We start from the raw sequence: 26183 nt of genomic DNA on the forward strand, positions 1-26183 counted from the left end.
ATACTTTTACACCGTTTGGCCCACTAAGTTTGGATACCAAGTGCCCCGCGGTCTACAACTTCTTTGCTCTGGGGTGCAGCCGGCAGTACGAACAAAGTACCAAGCGTAAATTGTCATTGTTTCTTTAAATACACAATCGGGTTACTACGATTTGGGATGTATGAGTGGATTCACCCCTACGTAGCATGGTAAAGGCATGAAAAATCGTCAAAATCAGTCCATTTCTTTAGTGCTTACCGTGTTACCATACCAGGACTATTTCTACGAAAAGACCGAGGGCTGTCACAAGTTGACTCAGAGTTTTTTTTCTATTATATTTATTTTGTTAAATTTATTTGTCATTGAACCACTTTACTAGTTCTGCACTACGTTTATTTTCCAAACTAATTTGTTAATGTATATCTTCTGTATTTTTTTTCTGTCTCTCTAATCTGAACAGGCAGAGTAAAAAAATAAAATTATTTACAAATTTCCTCTAAACTAAGACACAATATTTACGGAGGTTACTGTAAAATGTTATTCCTTCGATTGTTGTTTTGTTAGCCAACGAAATATGATACTACTAGTTCACACACTCACATCTCAAAATAAATTAGTCCGCTCTGTAGGTATAGGTTCGAAAAAAATGTGCGTTTCGTTTTCACGTTCACCACGTACTGCATTAAACTGCATCTAACAGAAAATTTGACACATTATTTCCTAACAGTACAGTAGGTAGGTAGTTGGATTAATACGAGTTATCAGCCGTAAAATATTAATTCAAAAGAAAAATTTCGTAGGTGTGTGTGCGTTTTTAAAAATAATTCGAATACACAATGCGTTTTTTTTGTAAAATCTTAATCAGTACAACAAACTTCTTGATGATCGTAAAATTAAAAATGGCAGCAAACTTATGCACTAGACAAAATTAAATACCGCGCACTTCCGTCTTCCTCCGTCTGTGGCTCTTTTCTATTGCTTAGTAAATTTTGGCTTTATTTTATTGAACTTGTTGCCTTTCCTCCCCATAGCATATAAGTACACTTAAGTAAGATTGTTTTTCATATTATTGTTGTTGGTTAAAAACCATTTGTTGGGTAGGTTATTTCTTTCAAAGTTTTCTTAAAATTTTGACCCTCTACTGAAAATGTTTAGCGTGCTTACAGTAAGCTTAATGCACTTTTACTAAGGCTCAATACAGTTTCTAGTGCTCAATTGTTGAGGCAATCAACATTAAGCTGTTTCGACAAAAAAAGTTACATACCAGGTGATTTTATTTAAGAAAGAAACTGACTGCCACGTGCCACGCCCATGAGGCTTTCGCCATGTTTTATGTTTATAATTATTATAAATAAACAGCATGGAAGTGAAAGAATATGAAGACTAGTTTGGCGCAGCAATGCGCTTTGTTTCGGGCAATTTGTAGACAAGTGGCAGTGCAGTCTCAAGCATCTAAACCTGACACTGTAATAATGTCGTTACCAAATCGAATCGAATTTGTTTCATTTTTGTAGGCACTTGAAGCCGTTTATTTTCCGGCGTAGGTTGGATTTTTGAAAGTCGTTGTCGCTTGCTTGTAGATGGGATTTTCACCCTAAAAAATGAGAAAAAACATACTTATTCTTTGTTATTTTTGAGTATAGAATTGAAAGAGCTACCGTATCCCACTTAGCCATCATTCGTTCCTTTTCGAATCGTGCGAATTCCCGTCGGTCGTGAATCGTAGTCAGCAGCTTCCATAGGAGCAACACGGCCAAACCAATCAAAACTACGGCAGCAATCACGGCCAAAATGATACCTAACATGTAGACCTTCGGAGGACATTCGCGTTTCTCCTGAGCCTTCACAACAACCTTTTCGCCACTATCGTTGTAGGAGAACTCGTACCGGCAGTCTTCTTCGTCGAAGAAGGTGCACTTGTTGTCGTCCTTTTCCTCATCGATCTCCACCTTCTGCACCGGAATGGGAGTAAACAGAGTACAGTTCGCAGCACAATCCGCCGGATCGGCTAGCGGACCAGTTTGGTACTGCTGACACTGAACGCAATGTTTGAACTCATTGCAACGACCCGAGCACGTTGGACATTTTTCACAGAAACGACCGGAAAAGCGTCCTTCATCGGTGATCTTACACCTAAAATATAAGAGCCAACCGTTATGGTATACTTTACCCTAAAACCATAACCTCACTGCCTCACCTGCAACTACCACATTCGCACGTTCCGTGCCCAGAGCAAATTTCACCGCCGTTCGGTGGAATACAGTTTTCGTTGGTAGCCTTGCAATCACAAGCGGCTCCGGTCCATCCATCTGCACAAATACACTCTCCACAGGAGCAGACACCCTGTTTCGGTCCCGAGCACAGTAGGCCATCGTGTCGATCGCAGGAGAAATTATCGCACTCACAGTATCTTCCGGAAATTATTTCCTCCGGATTTGCTCGCTTGTCACATTCACAAACTCCACAAACACACTGTCCCCGTCCGTTACAATCGATCGAAGTGTTGGTCTGCCGACAGGCATCAACCGATCCTGCCTCCGTATGGATATCGGTGGCAGAACACTCGCAATTACGACCATGATGGAATTCGTCGCAGTAGCAAATGCCACACTTGTACGTACCTACGTGGCTGCACTCCTCGGCGTATTCCTTGTAGTCTGGATTACCTGGCAGCTCACAGGGACAGCTGCACAGCATTTCGATGTCCACGGTTAAACTTTCATTGATACCAACCGGATAGATCTGCAGCACTTGATTCCATTCACGAGCATCTTCCGGACACTTCAACAGCGTGATGTGTGCCTCGAACTGAACGATGTCACCAACCTTAAGACCATCGCATTTATTCGTCTGGACCAGCGGTCCATTACCAAGACAGCGCGAATAGTACTTAACCTCAATCAAACTATCCGTACGGTTGTCTTTCATCTCCACCGAGGAGGAAATTTTCTAAAATGAAAACATTCGCTAGTTTTAAAAAACTCCTCGATCCATCCCCACCGACAAACCTACATTATACTCATCGCGCACCAGCGACACAATATTGGACGAATCGTTGGACAGCATAGCCGCCGACGAACCCTCCACCAGCTTGGACAACCGCTCATAAACAGACAACTCATTCTGGGTAATCGCAAAGATCACGTTGATCGCATTCTGCTTCACCTTCAGGTTAATCTGCGAAATACTCGGATAGTCCTGTATGGTCGAGTGCGTATACCGTCCGGTCTTATCCAGATGGCACTCGCCATCGTTCGGCGTAATTACTCCGCCCAGCTTCCCGTCGCCAGCGTAGTGGAATCCGGCATCCGTTGAGAACACCAACAGACGGCGTGCCTTCTCACGCCAACCGATCTGTTCGCGGCAAACCACGGCCTGCATGATGGCATCGAATCCACCCTCCGGGGCGTCCAGGTTGCCCGACACGGCCGCCCGTTGGACCTCTTCCTGTTGTAGAGGGTTAGCGATTAGCACACGTGCGCACACTCAAATGTTTAGGAGGCATATTCTTTAGTAGCTCACACACAACAAAGCCTGCGACATTAAGCGCTCGCACCACTAACCACCGTTAAGCCAAGCAAGCGTTTTAATATGCAATTTTAGTTAGGCATTTTTGACGTTTGGAACTACGACTGGTGTTAGTATGATACGTAATGGATACAAAAATTAAGGAAACAGAGGCGTGCATTGATATGTGCGCTTGATGAGGTGCAAAATGTGAATGATTTCGGGAGATGTGGAATGCGTTGACTATGACCAGGGATGATTCCTCCTCAGAATAAAAAAAGAGAAGAGAAAAATTCACACTTTACTCAATCGCGATTTATTCTGCTCCGTTTTGTTTGAATTTTTCTCTTTTTTACTGGTCGCGCGCGATTGCTCGGCAACCTGCACATTGTTCTACTCATTGAGGAGTAAACTGAGCAACAAAATGTTTATTTTTAGGCTGTTTCTCATTATGTGGATGTATTTCTCACTTGTGGCAGCAGTTCTGCTCATTGTGTTGAATGAAAAATGTTGCACTTTTTGCACAATGAGTGAGGAAATGGCAAGCCTGACTCTGACTATCCAAGCAACATTGAGGGTTTTATCGCACTCTTATGAAAGTCTTCTTGGTCATGAAGACTGGTCACAAATACCATCATAAGAGAGCAATAAAACTCAAATTGTTGCTTGGGTATCGATAGGGGCGCTATCTTGGCAGTTGGGAGGCTGTACATTTTTTTGCGAAGTTTTTAGATAATTATAGGCTAAATAAATTTCCGGAAGGTTCCGAAGGAAATAATCTTCTAAAGTCCAGATCCAGAGACTAGATCAACAATCAAACTAAACGCGAGTTTCAATTAAACACCAAATAACACCGTAGGCTTAAGTTTTATATTTTTTAACTCGACCAAAGTCAAGTTGTCAGATCCCTAAAGCAAAATCTTGTGGATCATTGGTATATGTTTAGCTCAATTCATAATTCAAGTTTTTCTAGTACTATAAAAGCTGATGGAATAAATTTATCGTTACATTGCTAAATTACATTAAGTCGCTGGTGCTTTCCAGGCAATTATTTTTCTTCTATTATTTCCGCTTTTAAAATTTGCTTTTCACATAGTTACTTAGCTTGTTGCGGTGTCTTGGTTGTATGCTAACGCTCTCCAATTTCTTGGACACCGTATACTTGCCCCTACGTGGTATTCCTAGTCGTCTTACTCCTACCAGGTTTCAAGCGAATGCCAACTTTGCAGGGCAATTGTTCAACATTCTTGCCCTACACCCTGTGTCCCTGTCCACTTTATTCGTCCAGCACAGGCTACCTTTGAAATACTGGATACGTCACAGAGTTGTGCAAGTTCATATAGTTTATACTACGCTACCGAAGATCGTTCTTAGCATTCATCCCTCGAAAATTCGGAGCTCTATCAGGTCCTCCTCGACCTCTACTCCTTGTGCCTGTTGCCATTATTCGCTGGCACTAGTGAGCCGAGGTGGACAAATTCATCAACTGCCTCGAACTCATCGCCGTCGATCGTTACACTTACTGTCCAATCGCTGCTCTCGTTTATGATTCTGCGTAGCTCTTTGAGGCCGATGGTATCAAATGCAGCTTTAAAAGCGATGACGAATGGGCAAATTTCCACAAATCTGTTCACAATCAGTGATAGTCGGCGGAAAATAATTTGGGAAGCATTTTGTAGGCGGCACGAAAAACGCACGATAATTTTTACAGCTCAGCTTGGCGCCTTTCGTGTAGATCGGGTAGATACCCCATGCTGCCACTCCTCCGGTTATAAACTTCACTCCGAGGCCATCCTTCTCAGCAGATTTATTGATCTTCAGCGGCTTGATGGAAGGATGGTGGTGGTTTGGCCCATCTCAAAAAGGGTGACCGGCGACTGCTGCAACTACTGCGCCATAATGCTGGTAAACGCCGCCTACAAGATAGGTACTCTCCCAGATTCTTTTACGCCGGCTGTCTATTATTTCGTGACAAGGTTTCGTAAAGAATTATCAGGCGGGCTCCATAGGGGATCGCGCCACTACGAACCAATTTTTAACCATTTGACATATCTTGCAGAAATGTCGGGAGTACAACGTGGCCACGTGTTACATATTTATTGATTTCAAAGCAGCATACGGTACAGTCGCTGATAAACTGACGCAACTGATCAGACATTGGATCGAGTGAGGCGTTTCGTGCGCATCTCGGGGACACTCTCGAGTTCCTTTGAGGCGCGGCGAAGGTTGAGACAAGGTGACGGGTTATCCTGCATGCTTATAACCGATGAGCGGGTATTGAAACGAGAGGCACGGCACGATTTTCATCAAGGGTAACCAGCTCCAATGCTTTGCAGATGACTTTGACAGCATAGCCAGAAACTTTGCGACGGTGGAGCCAATCTACGCTAGACTGAAAGACTGTGTCTAGGGGGAGCACTAAAAAGTACTTTTACATCAATACAATTTTGGTACCGAATCCACAAGTCTTGATTTAAGTTTAGGAACGATTTATTCGTCATAACTTCCACTCTTTAATAGGTAATCTATGACAGCATTGTTTACTCAAAGGTGCACGTAGTAAAGCGGATTACAGAGTGATCTGATTCAAGGGAGTGAGGGGGCAAAGCAATGTGATTGTTGGCATCGTGGTTTGCATGATCGATTGCATATGATAACAGCTTTCCGGTTTGCTCTACAGGGGGAATAAGCTGTGTGTTTTTTGTTTGTTTGGGGAAAAATGTGTTTATATATTGACGGCTGATCAGTTAAAACAAAATAAAAATAATACTTCAAATTCAATGGAAAGTTATTATTGGTCAGATTGCAGGGGAAGTGATCTAAAAAATTGCTTTTTTTTTGAGGATGGGGGATATACAAAACTTACTGTAAACCGATACGTATCCATACTGAGAGGCATGAGATTATGATAGCCATAAGGGGCGGCGCATTGTGGACATGGTTCACGTAAACTGTGACGTAAAAGTAGGAGCACGATTTTATTATCAAAGTTCACATTGCTATTTCGTTCTGGAATGTTTTCCGAAATCAAATGGAGTGCGTCCACAGTCATGCTCACATAAACGTGTAATCTTTTATCGATAAATGGAAACTGAATGATCCTGATGATTATAAAACGCTACGTGATGTGACAATGTAGTATTCGGAGGCTGTTATATTTCCCTTAAACCAGCAAACATCTGATACAAAAATTAAATTTAATTCCCCTGTTTTTTTTTGCTACAATCGTCTTTTAAACACCAATAAAAGTTAAAAATATTTTTCGGAATATACTAGAACAGCCAGAGAACATAAAAGAAAGTTTAAACTGCAATATTACAGTAGCACTTGGTCAACGGGTAAACGATTGATTATTCATCAATTTTGCATCCTCATCTTATTAACATAAAACGTTAAACACTGAACATATATCATATTGTGGCATGCAATATTTAAATCTTGAACACATTACATCTACTAATACTAACAAGCTAAGTACAAAAAAAAACATTCAACAGATATTATTCCATCGAAAAACAGTTGTAAAATCTAAATACTTTCTGAGAAAACGAATATAAAACTAAATAATTCTCATGGAAAATGAAACTAACTAAAATTAAAGATAGTTGATACCAACGAAACATAATATGAAGAAACCAAGCAGACATCCTACCGAGAACCGAAAATAAAACCGAACCCAAAAAAGTGATTGGCTGGTGTAAAATGAAGACGGATATCACCAAAAAAACGAATGTGTACCAACGCAAATGAATGAATAGAAAGAAAGAAAAATCTAACCGAACAGTAGAACATGAACGTTGAAATTGCTTCTACTACTGGAATCCCTCCCGGGACAAATTTATACAAACTACCATCGAGAAGAAGAAGACTAAACAGTAGGTATACAGAAGAGTAGGGTGAGACTTTGTTGGGTGTGTCTCTGTTCACCACTTACGGAAAACCGATCCGTGTCCACGTTGAGCGACATGTGATTCTTGTAGCCGTACGGAGCCTCGCAACGGTCACACGGGTTGATCAGTCTATTCGAGTCGGTGGCGATAAAGGGGGGATTTGGCATTAGTTTCGAAAACACGCAGACAACATACAAGGGATATTATAATAAAGTATAAATCAAATTTCGAAGAGCATGACCGGAGACGAAATGCAGGATGTCCTGGAAGAAAGAAATCAGGGCTCGGCTCTTACGAGCCGTTTACTTACTTTTTTGGCACCGTTGATACGTAAGGCATCAAGACTTTGTCTACGAAGGAGCCGAAGCCCAGCCGAAAGTCGGACGTAATGCTGCGCATTTCGTCCGCGAGCAGTGCCCCCAAAGTGGACAGTTTTTCCTTATCATCCTCCATGGATTTGGACAAATCCATCAAATAGTACAAGTCAACCGGGTAATCCTCGGCCTGGGAATACTTAACCCCCAACCGGTAGACCTCATCTGAAGTTGAAATTAAATTAATTTATAATAAATGCAATTTTCTTTAAACTTACTTAATCTTAATTTCAGCTGCACCCGCTGCGGGTAGATCTGTACAATGTTCTGCGCGCTGGCACTCATGCTGCCGGACGCGGAATGGGACGAGCTGGAGTAGGACGACGAAGACGACGAATGCGAACTGCTGCTGCTGGCGGACATCTCGGCCTCGTAGCCACCACCACCACCACCCGCAATCGCTACGCCTCCTTTCGACGGTTTACTTAGCTCGCGGGCGATCAGCGTAATGGCCTCGTTGCTGGGGTCAACGGTGTACTCCTCCGGGCAGTAGCCGATATCGTGTCCGTGGCATCGTGGTTTACTGAAATTCGCTTGCGTGCACCAGCGGCAATTGCTCGTCTGAATGCACTCGCGGCAGGTCGCTTTCATCGGGCAGGTCAACTGCGATGACGATTGGCCGGTAGAGAAGGCTACAAACAAAACCGCCACCAGTGCGGCTAGGATGAGGAGCATTTCGCTCTTCCTACTGCTGGCTGGCATCATGATTGGTGGTTATCTGCAACGGCAATCGACAGGGCAGAGAAGGGTTAATGATAATTGGTATGCTTTTGCTTTTTGCTATGGGACGATTTTGATTTCTATCGGTTATCGTCTTGTATGTTGTTGAGTTCTTCCGTGATTAAAGGCAGTATTGGTGTTTAGAGCAATTCTTGGCCAGGCGTGAGTATATTTAGCACCCTTTCTGAGGTAAGGTAGGGCCAGAAGTCATTTTTTTTGGTTTCCCTTAAGATATTTTTTTTAAATAATGACTTTTTAGCCACTGAAAAGATTTCAATAATTGTGTCACACAATGAAAGGTATTAAAATTAATTTTTCAAAAAAAAAATTGTTTGTTTACCCTCAAAAATATTTGTTTATCTGTGGACCAAAAAGATTCTCATTTTTTATTCTTTTTTTTTCTAGAAAGCTGAAATTTTTTACGTAATTTTTTATCTTACTGGAAGGTAACGGAATAGGGGGTCATTTTAAAAAGTCTAACTCGAAAAGTGGTCGCGAACTAACAACTTCGCGGTTTCCTGATCTCTTTTCAATATTTTTGAACCAATCAATCGGAAAATCTCTACGCGTTGATCCAAATTAAGAAAACTGTTGATCCTTAAGTGTGTACTACTGAAAAACAAAAATATTGAAGGGTTGTCTAATAGAAATCCTTGCTTCGTGGTTGGTTGGAATAAGCATTGCTAGTTCTAAATCATTTTCGAACGGCTTAATACAATCTAAGAATCAACAAAAGTTAACCAAATTTATTTAATTTTACCATATCTAATTTACAGTACAATTAAAAAAAAAAGTTCATTATTGTTGTTGATTCCTGTTCTTGTTGATACCTCTAAAGGTGTTCTCAAAGGTTTTTGATAAAACACTGTTACGAATTTTGGGCTTTCTTCTCGCTTTTCTTTAGCCACAAAACGGCTTCGCCAATGGCAACCCCATTCGGAAGTTTGTTCAATTGTCTGCCGCTACGGATAGCCAGCTGCAAACGACATAGAAAGATTCCAGTCTTCTTGTTGTAACGAGCAGCAAAACCATCTTCTTCATTCTCCTTTGGTTGCTTTCCACTGATTTGCGGTGCCAGTCCAATGGTTTACGTTGACTTATTCCACAACAACTGGTAGCACTACGGAGAGGTAGCCGTTGTTTTATTCCAACACATTTTAGGTGCAATTTTAGTCCGTCCCATTTTTTAAGTTTTGCTATTTCGTTACTTACGTTGCCGAACCTTTTCATCGATTCTTACTCTTGTAATCATAACCAGAGGTAAGTCGGTGGACGGCAGACGTTTGATGCTGTTTCTTTTGCAATAGATCGACATTAAAAGTTATTCAACATGTCTGGACGTTGCAAAAAGGGAATGCCAAGGTCCTGTTCAATTCGTGCTGGTCTCAAGAAGTTCCCGGTAGGTCGTTTAATGCAAAAGAGAAATTATGCTGAACGCGTTAGTGCCCGTCTATTTAGCATCTGTGATAGAACATGCGAAATGTTGGAACTGGCAGCGCACCTTCAGTGTGTGAATCTCATTTAATCGGCAGCGTTGGACAGCGAAACATCCCGGCTAGCAACATCAGCTGGTAGTAATAGATCTTCTCATCTTCATATAGGTTTGCCTCCATCAGTGCTCGATGCCCTGCATGAAGACGAATATATAACGCATTCAAACGGATCAAAAAGTGCTATTCCTTCTTCCGAATCGACCTCCCCTCCTTCCCAAATATAGAAGCTGTCGTCATTCAAGCTATCGTAAATGGTAAAAACATCTCTATAGTATCGATTTATATTCCTCCGGCAGTACGGTTCGAACAGAGGCAACTTTACGATATCCAGCTTTTTACGAGCCATAATGGCGGACGTTTTCGTAATATTTGAACAGCATTTTTGACATTTCTCTAATACATCGCAAGTTTTCTTTCCGTACAATTCCTTTAGTTTTACCGTAAACGCGCGGAAAGAAAACGTGCAATGTATTAGGGAAATGTCAAAAATGCTGTTAAAATATTACGAACACGTCCGCCATTATGGCTCGTAAAAAGCTGGATAGCAGAGTTGCTCCCAGCAGCATTTCTGATTTTAGGAGATTTTAATTCTCACTGCACACAAGGGGGGTCGCTATATGACGATAACCGTTCTTCTTTAATTTGTAATCTGATTGACAAATTTGATGACACTTTTAAATACCGGGGAAGCGACACGAATACATATTCCTCCAGGCCATGAAAGCGTGCTCCATAAGTCCCTCTGCTCGACGTTACCAGCGTTAGATTGCTAGTGGAAGGTAATTAACGATCCACACGGTAGTGATCATTTGCCAATCGTTATCTCAATTGCTAATGGTTCAGCCTGCTCGAATCCTATCAATGTTGCACATGACATCACGTGAAATATTGATTGGAAGAGCTACGCATCTACAATATCCGAGGCTGAAGTACTTCCTCCGGAGGAAGAATATACGTTTATCACTAGCTTGATCCTCGAGGTCGCGACTCAAGCACAGACAAAATCGATACTGGGTACAAGAATTAATCGGCGACCTCCCACTAACTGGTGGGACAAAGAGTGCTCTAATCTGTACGCGAAAAAGTCTACAGCGTATAAGGACTTTCGAAAACATGGTTCGATAGAACTGCTTAGGAAGTACGAAGTACTTGAGAAGCAGATGAAAAGTTTGATGAAAGCAAAAAAAAACACGGTTATTTGCGCCGGTTCGTGAACGGATTATCTAGAGAAACAGCGATGAGTACTCTTTGGCAAACTGCTGGACGCATGCGGAATCGTAACGTTACAAACGAAAGCACGGAATATTCGAATCGATGGATCCTCGATTTTGCCAAGAAAGTATGTCCGGACTCTGTACCGTCACAGAGATCTTTTCGCGATGCGTCCCCGTCGATTACAAACGAACCGCCGTTTTCAATATCAGAATTTTCAATTGCTCTCCTTTCGTGCAACAATAATGCTCCAGGGTTAGACAGAACTAAATTCAACTTGTTGAAAAATCCATCTGACTCTGCCAAAAGGCGTCTATTGAACCTGTTCAATAGGTTTCTTGAGCTAAATATTGTTCCACATGACTGGAGACAGGTGAAAGTTATTGCCATTCGGAAACCAGGAAAACCAGCCTCCGATCACAATTAGTATAGGTCGATTGCAATGCTCTCCTGCATCCGGAAATTGATGGAGAAAATGATCTTATTTCGTTTAGACAAATGGGTTGAAACGAACGGCTTACTTTCAAATACTCAATTTGGCTTTCGCAAAGGTAAAGGAACGAACGATTGCTTAGCATTGCTTTCTACAGAAATACAACTCGCTTTTGCTCGTAAAGAGGAAATGGCGTCCGTATTCTTGGATATTAAAGGAGCTTTTGATTCAGTTTCCGTAGAAATCTTAACCGAGAAGATTCATTCACGAGGACTTTCACCGAATTTGAATAATTTTCTGCTCAATTTGTTATCAGAAAAACGCATGCTTTTTGCACATGACGATCTGACAACTTCAAGAATTGGCTACATGGGTTTTCCCCAGAGCTCTTGTTTAAGTCCTCTGTTGTATAATTTCTACGTCAATGACATCGATGAATGTCTTGCTAACCCATGCACGCTAAAGCAACTTGCTGACGATAGCGTTGTATCCGTAACAGGAAACAAAATCGATGATCTGCAAAGTCCACTGCGAGATACTTTGGACAATTTGTCCAGCTGAGCTCTTAAGCTTGGTATCGATTTCTTCCCGGAGAAAACTGAGCTAGCTGTTTTCTCTCGGAAGCATGATCCAGTACAACTGCAGCTTCTGCTAATGAATAGAACGATCTCGCTGGTTCTAGTCACTAAATATCTCGGAGTCTGGTTCGATTCTAAATGCACTTGGGCATGCCATATTAGGTATCTGAAACAAAAATGCCAACAGAGGATCAATTTTCTCCGTACAATAACCGGAACTTGGTGGGGCGCGCATCCAGGAGATCTTATAAGGCTATACCAAACAACGATACCGTCGGTTCTCGAATACGGTTGTTTCTGTTTCAGCTCCGCCGCGAACACGCACAATATTAAGCTAGAGAGAATACAGTATTGTTGTTTGCGGATTGCCTTAGGATGCATACAATCGACACACACGATGAGTCTCGAAGTGCTGGCTGGTCTTCTTCCGTTGAAACACCGTTTTTGGGAACTGTCCGACCGTCTGCTCATTCGATGTGAGGTTATGAACCCATTAGTAATTTGTAATTTCGAGAGGCTTGTCGAACTTCAATCTCAAACTAAATTCATGACTTTATATTTCGACTACATAGCTCAAGATACCAGCCCTTCTTTATACACTTCCTTTTGTGTCGCATCGCAAGATACTTCTGATTCTGCTATATTCTTCGATATCGCCATGAAAGACGATATAATTGGTATCCCGGATCAAATTCGGGCACTTGAGATCCCTAAAATTTTCTGCAATTAGTTCGTAAACGTTAGTTCTGATAAAATGTTTTTTACTGATGGATCTAAGCATAATGAGTCCACTGGCTTCACTGTCTTCCATGAAAATATTACAGCTTCTTTCAAACTCGAAGCTGCTGCTTCTGTGTACGTGGCAGAATTGGCCGCAATTCACCACGCTCTTGGGATTATCGAAACAGTGCTCACAGACCATTACTTTATCTTTAGAGATAGTCTCAGTGCTATAGAGGCCCTTCGTTCAATGAAGCCTGCGAAGCATTCGCCGTATTTCTTAGGGAAATACGAGAGGTTACAAAAGCTTTGTCCCTTCTCACTGTTCCATTCCGGGCAATGAAAGGGCTGACTCATTAGCTAAGGTGGGCGCAATCGAAGGCGAAACTTATTATAGATCAATTGCCTATAATGAATTTTTTATCATCTTGCGCCAGAGAGGAATAAAGGAGAACTGGGACGGTGGCTACATTCAATTACTCCTAAGGTATTGGTGAAGGCGTGGTTCAAGGGGTTGGATTTGGGTCGAGACTTCATTCGTTTGATATCATGGCTCATGTCCAATCACTATACGTTAAACTCGCATCTCTACCGAATAGGACTTGCAGAAAGCAATCACTGCGTTTGTGGCGATGGCTACCACGACATCGAGCATATTATATGGTTTTGTGGTGTCAGGTCCCAGCCAACAGATTCTCTTCGGGCCCGAGGAAGACAACCAAACGTGCCGGTGCGAGATATTCTGGCGAGCAGGGATCTTCAGTACATGACTCTAGTTTATAACTTTCTAAAGAAAATTGACGTAAGAATTTAATACGCTTTTGAATAATTCGCAGACCAAACGCCCCAACGATCTCCACTAACAATGCCACCTCAATGAAGACATATTAATTCTGACCCGTACCCACAAACGAAGTAACTGGAACGCTGAACAGCGTTTATCTACTAGACCCTGTCCATCGCTAATAGTAGAAAACAATAACGAACTTTGAAACCTTGAAACCTATAACCCCTCCTTGTCCTTCAGCTTTAGAATATAAGTAACTAGCTGACCCGACAAACTTCGTATTGCCACAAATTAACCTGTGTTGTACATAAATCATGAATCTCGGATGATCTTTGTCACAATCTCGAGTTTTGCAAGCCCCCCAGTGGGCGGCGCTTCCGACGGCGGGTCATTGGCAACACTCGCGACCGTCTCGTCCTGAATGATCTAGTGTTACTATAGATAGTTTTTGTGGTCTTGTATTGACTAATGTTTTATGGATGAGTCTCGAATTTCTCGAGTTCGATTAGTTTTTGAGTTTCGCAAAAATTTCTGTTTTATTTATATGAGAGTCCATATCCCCCTACCACAGGGGTGAGAGGTCTCTAACTTTCGTAAAATAAATTCAAGACTCCAAAATCTCCCACATGCCAACTTTGGTTCCATTTGCTTGATTAGTTCTCATGTTATAAGGAAATTTGAATTTCATTTGTATGGGAGCTCCCCTCTTAAAAGGGGAAGGGGTCGTAATTCACCATAGAAAAAAATTCTGCCATCTAAAACTCCCACATGCCAAATTTGGTTCCATTTGATTGATTAGTTCTCGAGATAAGAGGAAATTTGCATTTCGTTTGTATGGAAGCCCACCCTCTTAAAGGGGAGATGGGCCATAACTCGCTTTCTAAAGAAAAGAGGGGTCTCAATTCACCATAGAAAATAATCTTGCGTCCAAAACCACTTACATGTCAAATTTGGTTCCATTTGCTTGAATAGTTCTCGAGTTATGAGGAAATTTGTATTTAATTTGTATAGGAGCCCCCCCCCCCCTTAAAGTGGGGAAATCCATTGAAAATATACCATAGAAAATATTCTTGCCTACAAAAACACCCACATGATAAATTTGGTTCCGTTTGCTTGATTAGTTCTCGAATTATGAGGAAATTTGTATTTTATTTCTGTAGAAGCACCCCCTCTTAAAGTTGGGAGGGGTCCTAATGCACCATAGAAAATATTTTTGCCTCCAGAAACCTCCACATGCCAAATTTGGTTCTATTTGATTGATTAGTTCTCGAGTTATGAGGAAATTTGAATTTCATTTGTATAGGAGCCCCCCTTCCTAAAGTGAGTAGGGGTCCCAGTTCATCATAGAAAAAATTTTTGTCTCCAGAAACACCCACGTGTCAAATTTGGTTCCATTTGCTTCATTAGTTCTCGAGTTATGAGGAAATTTGTATTTCGTTTGTATAGGAGCCCCCCTCTTAAAGTGGGGAGGGGTTCTAATTCACCATAGAAAATATTCATGCCCTAGAAAACTTTCACGTGCCAAATTTGGTTCCATTTGCTTGATTAATTCTCGAGTTATGAGGAAATTTGCATTTCATTTGTATAGGAGCCCCCCTTCCTAAAGTGGGGAGGGGACCCAATTCATCACATAAAAAAATTTTGTCTCCAAAAACACCCACGTGCCAAATTTTGTTCCATTTGCTTGATTGGTTCTCGAGTTATGAGGAAATTTGTATTTCGTTTGTATAGGAGCCCCCCCTCTTAAATTTTGGAGGGGTCCTAATTCACCATAGAAAATATTCTTGCCCTCGAAAACTTTCATATGCCAAATTTGGTTTCATTTGCTTGATTAGCTCTCGAGTTATGAGGAAATTTGTATTTCATTTGTATAGGAGCCCCCCCTCCGAAAGTGAGCAGGGGTCCCAGTTCATCATAGAAAAAATGTTTGTCTCCAGAAACACCCACGTGTCAAATTTGGTTCCATTTGCTTGATTAGTTCTCGAGTTATGAGGAAATTTGTATTTCGTTTGTATAGGAGCCCCCCCTCTTAAAGTGGGGAGGGGTTCTAATTCACCATAGAAAATATTCATGCCCTAGAAAACTTTCACATGCCAAATTTGGTTCCATTTGCTTGATTAATTCTCGAGTTATGAGGAAATTTGCATTTCATTTGTATAGGAGCCCCCCTTCCTAAAGTGGGGAGGGGTCCCAATTCATTACATAAAAAAATTTTGTCTCCAAAAACACCCACGTGCCAAATTTTGTTCCATTTGCTTGATTGGTTCTCGAGTTATGAGGAAATTTGTATTTCGTTTGTATAGGAGCCCCCCCTCTTAAAGTTGGGAGGGGTCCTAATTCACCATAGAAAATATTCTTGCCCTCGAAAACTTTCACATGCCAAATTTGGTTTCATTTGCTTGATTAGCTCTCGAGTTATGAGGAAATTTGTATTTCATTTGTATAGGAGCCCCCCTCCTAAAGTGAGTAGGGGTCCCAGTTTATTATAGAAAAAAATTTTGTCTCCAAAAACACCCACGTGTCAAATTTGGTTCCATTTGCTTGATTAGTTCTCGAGTTATGAGGAAAATTGTGTTTCTTTGGTACAGGAGCCCCCCCTCTTAAAGTGGGGAGGGGTCCTAATTTACTATAGAAAATATTCTTGCCCTCGAAAACCTTGACATGCCAAATTTGGTTCCATTTGCTTGATTAGTTCTCGAGTTATGAGGAAATTTGTATGGAAGCCCCCCCTTTTAAAGAGGAGAGGAGTTATAATTCCCCTTATAAAGAGGAGAGGGGTCTTAATTTACCATAGAATAAATTCTTGTCACCGGAAACACCCACATGCCAAATTTTGTTCTATTTGCTTGATTAGTTGTCGAGTTATGCAGAAATTTGTGTTTCATTTGTATGGGAGCCCCCCCTCTTAATGGTGGGAGGGGTTTCTAACCATCACTAAAACCTTTCCTGGCCCCAAAAAACCTCTACATGCATATTTTCATGTCGATTGGTTCAGTAGTTTTCGATTCTATAAGGAACATACGGACAGACAGACAGACAGACAGACAGACAGACAGACAGACAGACAGACAGACAGACAGAAATCCTTCTTTATAGGTATAGATTAAGCCATACTAACCCCAGTAAATCGGGTGTAACGATCGTACCCTCTAACATAGTATATGAACAGTGTTGAACATGTTATAAAAACTAGACATAAAAAAGTTAGTTCCTTAAAGCTACCGTATACGAGCCTGTTCAAATAAATGACATGATAAAAAAAACGGAAAAGTGGAAAACCTTTTCTTTTCGTTTTCCACTTTTCCGTTTCCTTTCCGGAACAGAAAAGAGGTAAAACGTATGAGAGAGTAAAACGAAATAAGTCAATCCTAATTTCAAGTAAAACTTCGTGTTTAATTTCGTATCCATGTCCAAATTAAAGTCTAATTTAATGTTTAAGCTCGAGTTCAATTACAAGTCAAATTGCATGCACTATGTTGAGAGTCCTGTTTCAAGACAAATTGGATTTTAATTTTAAACTCTGATTTCAAGGCCATTTCTTACCAAAAATATAAAGTCTAGTTTCAAGTCTAATTTCAAATGTAATTCCAAGTCTAATCTTAAGTACAAACAAGCTAAACCAAATTTTAAGTTTTGTTTCGAGCATAATTTCAAACTCAATATCGTTTCCAATTTCAACTTTAATTTGAAATCCAATTTCCAATCGAAATAAAAACCACAAATTCTCTTTTAGTTCGATTTCATGTCTAATTTCAAGTTCCAAGTCGGTATGAGTAGGTGGTCCAGGCTGCCTAATCTCATAACAAACTGTGGTTTTGGACAGAAGGCTAGGGCACACGGCCTGGTTAGTATTTAATTTCAATTGATTACTTTTAATCCAATTTCAAATTTAATTTTGGATCAAATTGCACGTGAAGGTCCGGAGTTTTCAACCTAATCGGTTGATATTTTTGCGATAAGTAGTAATAGATTCGCCACCCTGCGATTAGGCACTCAATTGTCTAGGTCTAAAAATTCTTCTGAGAGGTCGAGTGCCCTACCATTTGTTTATATCTGGGCACGCTAGTGGAAATATTTCTATGAATCTAATGTAATACATTAGAAACCCTTTTTTACTTCCATTCATTTAACGTTATTTCGTTCGTCCAAAATTTAAATTAACGTCCCCCAATAGTGGACGTAAAACGAGATTTGAGTGTACAAAAAATGGTAAGTTTCTGTTGCAAGGTATTGAGCAATTGGAAAATATTATGCAGCGTTTGGTAAAAATAGTTTCATTGGTGATGTAGCCCAAATCATATGGTCATGTCCTGTCACAATTTCAGGTTTTTTTACATGACATATTGCCAATACATATATTTCTTTATTTCTTTATAAAACTGTCAATACAATTTGTTGTTACCTGCATGGAAACGAAAATTTTTAGTATTGCTGTCGCTTATGATCAACAAAAATAGTTACTATAGCAATGCAAGCGCTGCAATATTATGTAGTAGTTATTCTTAAACTAAAATTCTTGAAGAATTAATAATAATATTATATATTGGCATTACATACATCTCATCTCATATCATATGTACCAATAATTTTCACCCTTCATAACCTTCATGACGAAAGGATCGCCGATCGAAATTTTTGCGTCAAACATCATCGCTTCGGATTCGGAGAAGTTCGCATGAGTCGCACGCGCACGGCACGTACGTACTCGACGTGCATCACCAGTTGTAGCTTGTAGGTAGGAGACCGTGAATCAGCTTTGTTCCGCTGCATTGTTGAAACACAACCGAACAAATCCTGTTGCCTCGAAAATGTCTCTTGTTTTTATCAATAACTCTTTTCTGTTTCCCTCTTTAACATTAAGTGCAAAACAGCGTGGGCTTTAATTGATTACATGGTATATACGATAACTGGTTTGTTTGCGATCTTCGTTATTGCTGCTTATGTTGTCGAATGTGATCGTATCGAGCAGTATGCGCAATATCAATCGTTGGTGACGGACGATATAACCGCATACTATGGGCTAAATAATTAACCATCAATGTAAATTTTTAAATATCCCTAATAATTTTATTTAGTAATATCGATTTTAACTTTCAGATTTCAATCTCGGTTAACTTGGATGGTGCAATAATGCTTTATCGTCACAAAACAAATAAAATGCATTTCCTGTCCTGGTTTTTCCACAGCCCACTGCTCACTGATCTTTATGTATGCGTCGTACACCGACGCCTTCAGTGTATTATGCTGACTCGGTTTCTTTTCGTATTCTTTGCTTGCTTCACCCCACTGACGGTGACGAGACGATCGCTGTGTACTGTGTACAGCGAGCGACAGCAAGCCAGCAGATATCAAAACCGATGATGATGATTCAACATCTGGCACGAGAAGGGTTGATTTTTTATGAATAGAATCATTTTCCAGACTTCGGCCGGTTACGGCCGTTCTGTCGTGAGGTGAAACCAACCATCCAGATTCCAAAAAGCTGCGCCTGATAAGCCAGACCGAGATAAGATCTATGTAAACAAGTTCGCGGACAATCTCCGTCTTCACTATAGGTTGATCTTGTTCCGTTCAGCCCACACATATTCACACGAACACGGATCGCCATTTTTAACAATTTAAAATTATGACTCTTGCACAGGACATTACCAGTTCATGCCCAACTTTTGTGCCAGTTTTAAACGAAACCTTTCCTACCGGACACCATTTTATCTACATTTCACGGAAGAAAATCATTACACACACCCATTTTCCCGAAGTCTGCATTTGCCAAAAACGGAACAAATTCATTTTTTTTCTCTCTTCACATTCTTACCCCAGCAATGACACACCTGAGAGCACCGTTTTTTCTTGGAACGAGCACTGCTAACGTTCGGAAGGCACTTTATTTTCACAATTTAGGATTACTAAAAGTGTTATTTCAATGCATTTTTGCAATGCAAAGAAATATATTAGCCGACAAACTAAAGGAAAAATTCTTCGCACAACCAAATCTCGCGACGACGGAATGAGTAATAAATGAGATGAATGAAGGCGATGGCGAAGGCGAGCTCGCGTGCGTAAGGTGCAGTGAAAAAAAATCATGAACGGACGTCAGTGTTGAATGGAGCCACAGATGAACACGCTTTATTTATAAAGTTCACCATTACAGCAGAGCATAAGATGAAAAGTCGCTTTTGCTCTTACGTATTTATTGATTATTTCGAAACAATATTTTAAGAACTAATATTTTTTGTCTGAAATCGGTGGGATTAATTTCAAAAATCGACAAAGTTACAGTTTTGTTTTAGTTGATAAACTTATCTAATGTTTGATCTAAACTTTTTTCGATGTTGCAAATATTGTATTCTGCAGCTTATTTTTTTTAACTGCAAACTGACTAATGTATGAGCGTCCGTCATTTTAATTAGCGTTCGAATTGAGACATAAAAAGGATGGATCAAACGCAAGATAAATTTATTTCGTTCCGGAGATTTTTATTTTAGATAAACCCCATCAATCTGTGTATCAATCCAGGGTATCATATTTTTCACGTGCCTAAGGTGACTAGGACCGGAGGACGCAGAATGGACTCACGGAACTTAGAAGTGCAGATCACGAAACTTAGGGAGAAAACTGTACAACGTCTTTCTTGATCGTAGTGTTTTACGTAGGAGAAAATAGGCCCGGATTGGATCACCCTACTCAAGAGTAGCATGCATGCATGCATTGAACAGCAAGCAGGATAAGTCGTCAGCTTGTCTCAATCCTCGCAGTGTCTTAAAGGGACTCGAGAGTGTCCCCGAGATAGCCCGCCTGATAATTTCCTACGAAACCTTGTGCTGTCGGTGACAACCGGCGTAACAAAATCCGGGAGAGTACTTTGTAGGCGTCGTTTACTTACTAACGTTATGCCGCGATAGTTGCAGCAGTCGAGCCGATTACCATGTTTGCAGATAGGACAAATCACTCGTTCCATGTATTCCTCTGGTAACTTCTCTTCTTCCCCAATCTTGGAGTGCCGAGCCGTTGCCAGCGTTTCTTGGCCTTGTCTATAACACTCTACTGGCAGACTCGACGCGTCTTCGCTCATTTGTTGCTAAATGCACAGTTCTTCTTCGGGCGAAAAAGGGCTGCGCGTATAACTACAGCAAGAAAAATCGCGTCACGTCGCAGGTCGCTTGCACTCTGCCGGTACACTTACCAGCGGCTCTGTTGGTCTTCAGCAACCCGATATCTCGTTTAACTATTTGGAGATCATGTGCTGGGACATTACTATCTTCCATGGACACTCCTAAGTTAATTTCCGTTTCGCCTTTTGCTGCAAATTTCGCCATTTAGGTGTTCATCGAAGAGCTGGTATTGGGGTTTACCCTTCCTTCAAAGCTTGATCTACGTTACCCACTTATTACTCGCTGCCAGCACTATCCCATATTATAGCCGTCCCTGGCGAAGACTCATTCGTACCTCTGACCAGTACACTTAACTATAGGAGGGACATTTGCACTGTCAAGAGGCTTCAGAGGGTAAATATAGAATTCAGCACGAAGGAAGGGTAAATGGAGAGGCCTGAGAATAAACCCATGCTAAAGTCACTTGACATCGAATGGCTTGATTCTACTAAGATTCGAACCCACGCCCACTCGCTTGTCAAAGCAGACTCGGTAACCTTGCGGCTACGGAGCCCCCCTTTCAATCCGGGTTGGAACTGGATAATTTTTATTTGTCAGATAGCGCCTAGGGTTTTAAAGGATTTTATTCTATATGCGTCATGTCAGGTGGGCTTTTTGTGACCAATAACGTATTATTTGGGATGACCAGAACTGTGTCAATCGTTTCTTCATTTATCTCACCCTTTTATACTACTAAAGTTTCTGTATAAGCTATTTTAACCCTCTAACAGTCTAACGGGTAAGACTGTCTGTAGACGGCCTTCGCTTTTGGAGCTCCAGAGCCACATAGGAAATTTGTCTTGAATTGATAATATGAGAAATATGTTTAGAACAGATTTCCTGACATATTGATACTAATATCACAACATTCTGACCATGCGTTCTAAAGTTATCATCTTTCAAAAACAAGAATTCCGAAAAATTTCGAAAAAAATTATGGTGCAAATATTCCCTTTATTACGTTTAAGAAAAAGGACATCTAGAACAAAATGTTCGAGTGCACGCGACAGCGACGCGACGCGACTTCGCTCACATTGTTTTAAATGCGTGAGCGAAGTCGCGTCGCGTGCACTCTGTAGGCACCCTATGAGTAATTTACATGCTTTTTTTTCAATTTTGTGATATATTTGAACTGAAAAAATATTTGGGTAGAGCGTAAGGCATGAAAAACTAATAAGAGAATTTAGACTATTTTATACCTAGCGGTCCTCCAGATAAATACTCGTAAATATTTTCCCATGAAAATCAACACTCGAACACACATATATATTTCACGATTGGCGTATAGTACTTTTCCGAAGTTTTTGAATAATATCGAATTTGAAACACCCGAAGTCATTATTCCATGATCCGCGTCAATCTAAACACAACCCAAACTGCTACAAATCTTTCAATTGAGCCCTCCTCAAAATAGCATTCTTGTTTCTGATGAGATCATCGTGGCTAACTCTATGGACGACCCCAAAATGAAGCAATAAAAGTGATAGTTTACGTTCATTCGCCGTATTCATTCGCATATGTCATCAATGAACGGTTTTATTCTTGTTTTTCTCCTCGCGTAAAAAAGGTGTCCGATTTCTTGCAGCTGCAGAGACTCTCGAAAAGTTGTTGTTTGGAAAAATTTCATTTGCTTACATTTGCAACTAGAAATAAAGTGAAATCATCGAAATATGAAACTTCATTTTCATATTTCATTTATCATGAATTAGTTTTTCAGTATGCGAAAAACTGATAGTCTGTTAAAATGACTGCCTGGCTAGGATATTCAGCATAAAGCAAAATTCCTCATTGTAGTGGCATTAAAACAACAAGTGAAGCAGTACAGTGTGTACAACTGCGTGTTGGTTGAATTCCGCCCCTCCTTGGCGTTTGTTGGAAGCTACAGTGCATTTTCAAGGCCGCAACGCTTAGCTGTTTTTTTTTCTCCATCTATCACGGGTTGTTTCGGGTTATTATGGTGGGTATGAGCAACTTTACGCTGGATCCGGCCATACTAGGCGTAGGAGGCAGTAGCACTGCTGGCCGGAAACATGAACTGGAACGCAAAACCCTGGCGGATGAGCTACTCATGGTGGTAAAGGAGTGCCAGAAAAAGTACGGCAGCAAAACCGAACTGGCTACGGAGAGTGATTCAAGGTAGGAATCTAAATTGGATTATTCTAGCTTCGAAAAGGGTAGAACTGAAATGACCTAGAAATTGTTTGTTTTTAAGGATTATATTGTTGTGCGATACTTGGGAGCGAGCGTTATCGCACGGGTTGAAATCAAGTGCATCACTTTTGAAAAATGTGACCGACCTGGTGGCCGGGGGAGCTTTGGAAGTACCAACGTTTTGGGATTTTGCCTTCAAGCATCTGACGAATCATGAAAAGGAACGTTTTACTACGCTGCGACACGTTTGGACTAACGGAGGCAAAGGGAAAGCTTTGCTGCGGGCAGTTTTGAATGAACGTGCCCTGGAAAGGTACGTATTGATTTGGCTGAGCGACGAACAATTGCTGGAGGAAAGCTACGAGAGCTGGGCGTTAATTAGGGATAAAGAAATTACCGGCCTGTTACCGAATATGGCCGCTGGATTGAGTACAATACTGTTTGCTATTGCGATAGATTCCCCGGAATTGAATGCTGCTTGTAAAATCAAACCAGAAAAGTCGGAACCTATTATAGCGACACAGCGCCCTGTGAATCCTGCTCGTAAAATAAACGTGATACAGCGAGAAATACTGGAAGAAGGAACCGCCTTATCTCCAGCTCCGAATCTCTCTACAGCGTTGATTCAGAACGCCCCGCAGCGAACAGCAAATATTGATATTATAAAAGAATATACTCACGTAGAATCTGCCCAGCGAACACAGGAAACATACTCCGTAGAGGACGCATTGAATAGTCTCAGTATCAAGGAAGAGATACGGCGACAAGCAATGCAAACAGAGAAAAGAAATGCGGCTTCCAACGTTATAGCGACCAGTCCCGATTGCACGGCACTGGAAGCCTCCGAAGACAGTATAATGGGTAACTTCTCGCTCGATATGTCCTCCAATGCGACGACGACGATGACCGCGACGGCTTCGAACACATCCAGCACGTCCTGCTCGGCGTCTTCGGCAAACGAACAAACACTTGATTTGGAAAGCTACTCGCTAGTTGTGGACAAACTGAAACGCAAGCTGGCAGATTCCGAAGAACGCTGCCAAATGCTGGAAGCCCGAGTCGCTGAGCTTAGTCTGTGAGTAATCGACTAATAATTTTTTCATTTAATCTCCTAATAATGACCTTCGTTGCCTAGGGAAAACCATCGACTGCGCATGCTGACTCGTCCGAATCGGCTGTCGCTGATGCACTTCCAAATCGCGATACCGAAAGCGATTCTGCGAACGCCGGTGAGCGCTGGACGGCGTGAGCATTATTGCTATGAAATTCGGATAGCACCCGGAAACAACGGTTCAACAACAACCACAGCATCAGTACCACCAGGGGGTCGTTTGCCATCCAACGACGGGTGGTCCGTTTTCAGGCGATACAGTGACTTCTATCGGTTGCATAAACGACTGCAGCGTGAACATCCCACGGTTAAGTCGCTTGATTTTCCACCGAAAAAGAAGATCGGAAATATGGTAAGTTTGATTGAGATTTGTTTTTTTTTTCCTTCGGAAGATAACCTAGAAAATTACCGAATTGCAGAACCCGCAGTTTGTGGAACAACGTCGCCAGCGGTTACAGGTTTATCTCAACAGTCTGTTCATCGTTGTTATGCCAGAAGTATCAGCCTGCACTACCCGATCCCAGCTGGAGCAAGTGTTTCCATTCCTACGGGATGGTTCTCTGTAAAAAAAATGACACGTTACCATTGAAACCCACTGAATGTATATCGATTTAGAATAGGTCGTACAATTCGATTGGAACGAAACAACTCTATTTGGTACATACCTAGTTTGAAAATTAACGCTTATAAAATAATAAATAGGAAACAAAAGTTAATGAAATTTGACGAAAGCTATGATATGTACATAGGATGTAACTACAATCTCGTTTAACCATTTGTAAAATATTAATTTAATGCAACTGCTAACTAAAATGCAACTCTTTTGAGAAACAATTTCGTTTACTGTTTGAAGGCTAAATGTCACTAATCAAATATATTTTGCGGAAATAGATTACGGATCATATAATTAAATGGATTATTTAGAAGAAGGCACACTTTTTTCAGTAACAGTTTATCACATGTTATCAAAAACTTGTCTCCATTGTTACACGATCCTTAGCTATTCGTCGGCAATTCGTTGAGCGGCTCAACAACCACAGATTAGCTTCAACCCGATCATGTGCATGTCATCTAGCCCTGTTCCGCTCTATTCCCGTTACCCGCTGTAGTTCAGCAAAAGAAAAGATTTCTGATTTAGAATGTCATTCTTTAAATAACACGAAAAGTGGCCAGGTTTTGAGCGTTAATAACTCAGCAACTTGCCGGTTGAATTTCAATATTTTTGCACCGATCGATCCGAAAATCCTTCACTAATGTAAACTTATAAAAACTTGCAGTTTTATCTCAAACCGGACATGTACATAAAATTATCGACACGAAGTTTTACTTGAAATCGAAAGCGGCCTTTTTCGTCTTATTCTCTAACACGTTTACCTCTGTCCTGCTTTTTCTCTTTTCTAGTCCTGTTTTTCCGCTTTTTATTCCGTTTTTTCTCCTTTTCAATACCGTTTGCTTGGTTTTTGGTGTCACTTTCCATCCGTTTTTTCTCGTTTTTCTATTTTCTTCCCGTGTTTCCCGTTTCATTTTTTTTGTTTCCAGTTCTGTTATTTTAAGTGAGTGAAAAGCATGAGGAACAACGACCGAAAATAAGATTAAATGAAGTGAAAAGCACGAGGAACAACGACCGAAAACAAGATTTAATGGAACTGAAAACAAAATAAATAATATGAAACACGGGACGGAAATAAAAAAACGAGAAAAAAAGAATGGAAAGTGACACCAAAAGCCAAGAAAAGGAACAGAAAAAATGAACTAAAAAGCGGAAAAACAGGACCAGAAAAGAGAGAAAGTGGAACAGAGGTAAAACGTGTTAGAGAATATTAAGCCTGGTAAATGGCAGGATAGTGCGGAATATAGACCCCAGAGTGGTCGTCAGCCGCTTATCCAGCAACTCCGATTCCGACCTCCTCGTGGTACCAGGCGGAATACGAGCAACCTTAGCGGAGATCGGGTAACCAACCCCGGTGGAAACTGAGGTCGTATACTAACCGGGAAGGAGGTATAGTGAGTCTCGGCACTATAAGATGGCAGCCCCATCGCGAGACTCGGTAGTGTTACACCAGTACGGCTACACACC

The 26183-nt window shown here is 41.0% G+C and overlaps 2 protein-coding genes across 4 annotated transcripts; one reads left to right on the forward strand and one right to left on the reverse strand.

The window, feature by feature from the left end:
- Window positions 1-332: 332 nt before the first annotated feature.
- On the reverse strand, window positions 333-19687 carry LOC128733035 (integrin beta-PS). Of its 3 annotated transcripts, none has more exons than XM_053826607.1 (8): window positions 19525-19687; window positions 7969-8468; window positions 7687-7915; window positions 7421-7505; window positions 2992-3426; window positions 2177-2928; window positions 1638-2112; window positions 333-1573 (listed from the first exon to the last, which is right to left on the reverse strand). In XM_053826607.1, the coding sequence occupies exons 2-8, from the start codon at window positions 8453-8455 to the stop codon at window positions 1508-1510; spliced, it is 2529 nt and encodes an 842-aa protein (XP_053682582.1). In that variant the 5' UTR covers window positions 8456-8468; window positions 19525-19687; the 3' UTR covers window positions 333-1507. The 3 variants fall into 3 exon arrangements, with proteins under 3 accessions (XP_053682582.1, XP_053682573.1, XP_053682562.1); XM_053826598.1 differs by lacking the exon at window positions 7421-7505 and adding an exon at window positions 6353-6437 and having other exon boundaries at window positions 19509-19687; XM_053826587.1 differs by having other exon boundaries at window positions 19509-19687.
- A 2795-nt stretch (window positions 19688-22482) lies between these two features.
- Window positions 22483-24998, forward strand: LOC128744912 (sorting nexin-29). Its single transcript, XM_053842029.1, has 4 exons — window positions 22483-22980; window positions 23057-24070; window positions 24131-24458; window positions 24526-24998. Exons 1-4 carry the CDS (start codon window positions 22799-22801, stop codon window positions 24670-24672), a joined length of 1671 nt encoding a protein of 556 aa, XP_053698004.1. The 5' UTR covers window positions 22483-22798; the 3' UTR covers window positions 24673-24998.
- Window positions 24999-26183: the final 1185 nt, after the last annotated feature.

The sequence above is a fragment of the Sabethes cyaneus genome, chromosome 1 (assembly GCF_943734655.1).
Source record: "Sabethes cyaneus chromosome 1, idSabCyanKW18_F2, whole genome shotgun sequence".
Lineage (NCBI taxonomy): Eukaryota > Metazoa > Arthropoda > Insecta > Diptera > Culicidae > Sabethes > Sabethes cyaneus.

Excerpts from the sequence above, each read along its gene's own strand:
- LOC128733035 (XM_053826607.1), bottom strand. The coding sequence starts at position 8,455 with ATGATGCCAGCCAGCAGTAGGAAGAGCGAAATGCTCCTCATCCTAGCC. Across the intron at positions 7,916-7,968 it reads GCAGCTGAAATTAAGATTAA|ATGAGGTCTACCGGTTGGGG; the intron begins GTAAGTTTAAAG and ends TTTCAACTTCAG. Across the intron at positions 3,427-7,420 it reads TGGACACGGATCGGTTTTCC|GAAGAGGTCCAACGGGCGGC; the intron begins GTAAGTGGTGAA and ends CCTCTACAACAG.
- LOC128744912 (XM_053842029.1), top strand. The coding sequence starts at position 22,799 with ATGGTGGGTATGAGCAACTTTACGCTGGATCCGGCCATACTAGGCGTA. Across the intron at positions 24,071-24,130 it reads CGAGTCGCTGAGCTTAGTCT|GGAAAACCATCGACTGCGCA; the intron begins GTGAGTAATCGA and ends TTCGTTGCCTAG. Across the intron at positions 24,459-24,525 it reads AAAAGAAGATCGGAAATATG|AACCCGCAGTTTGTGGAACA; the intron begins GTAAGTTTGATT and ends ACCGAATTGCAG.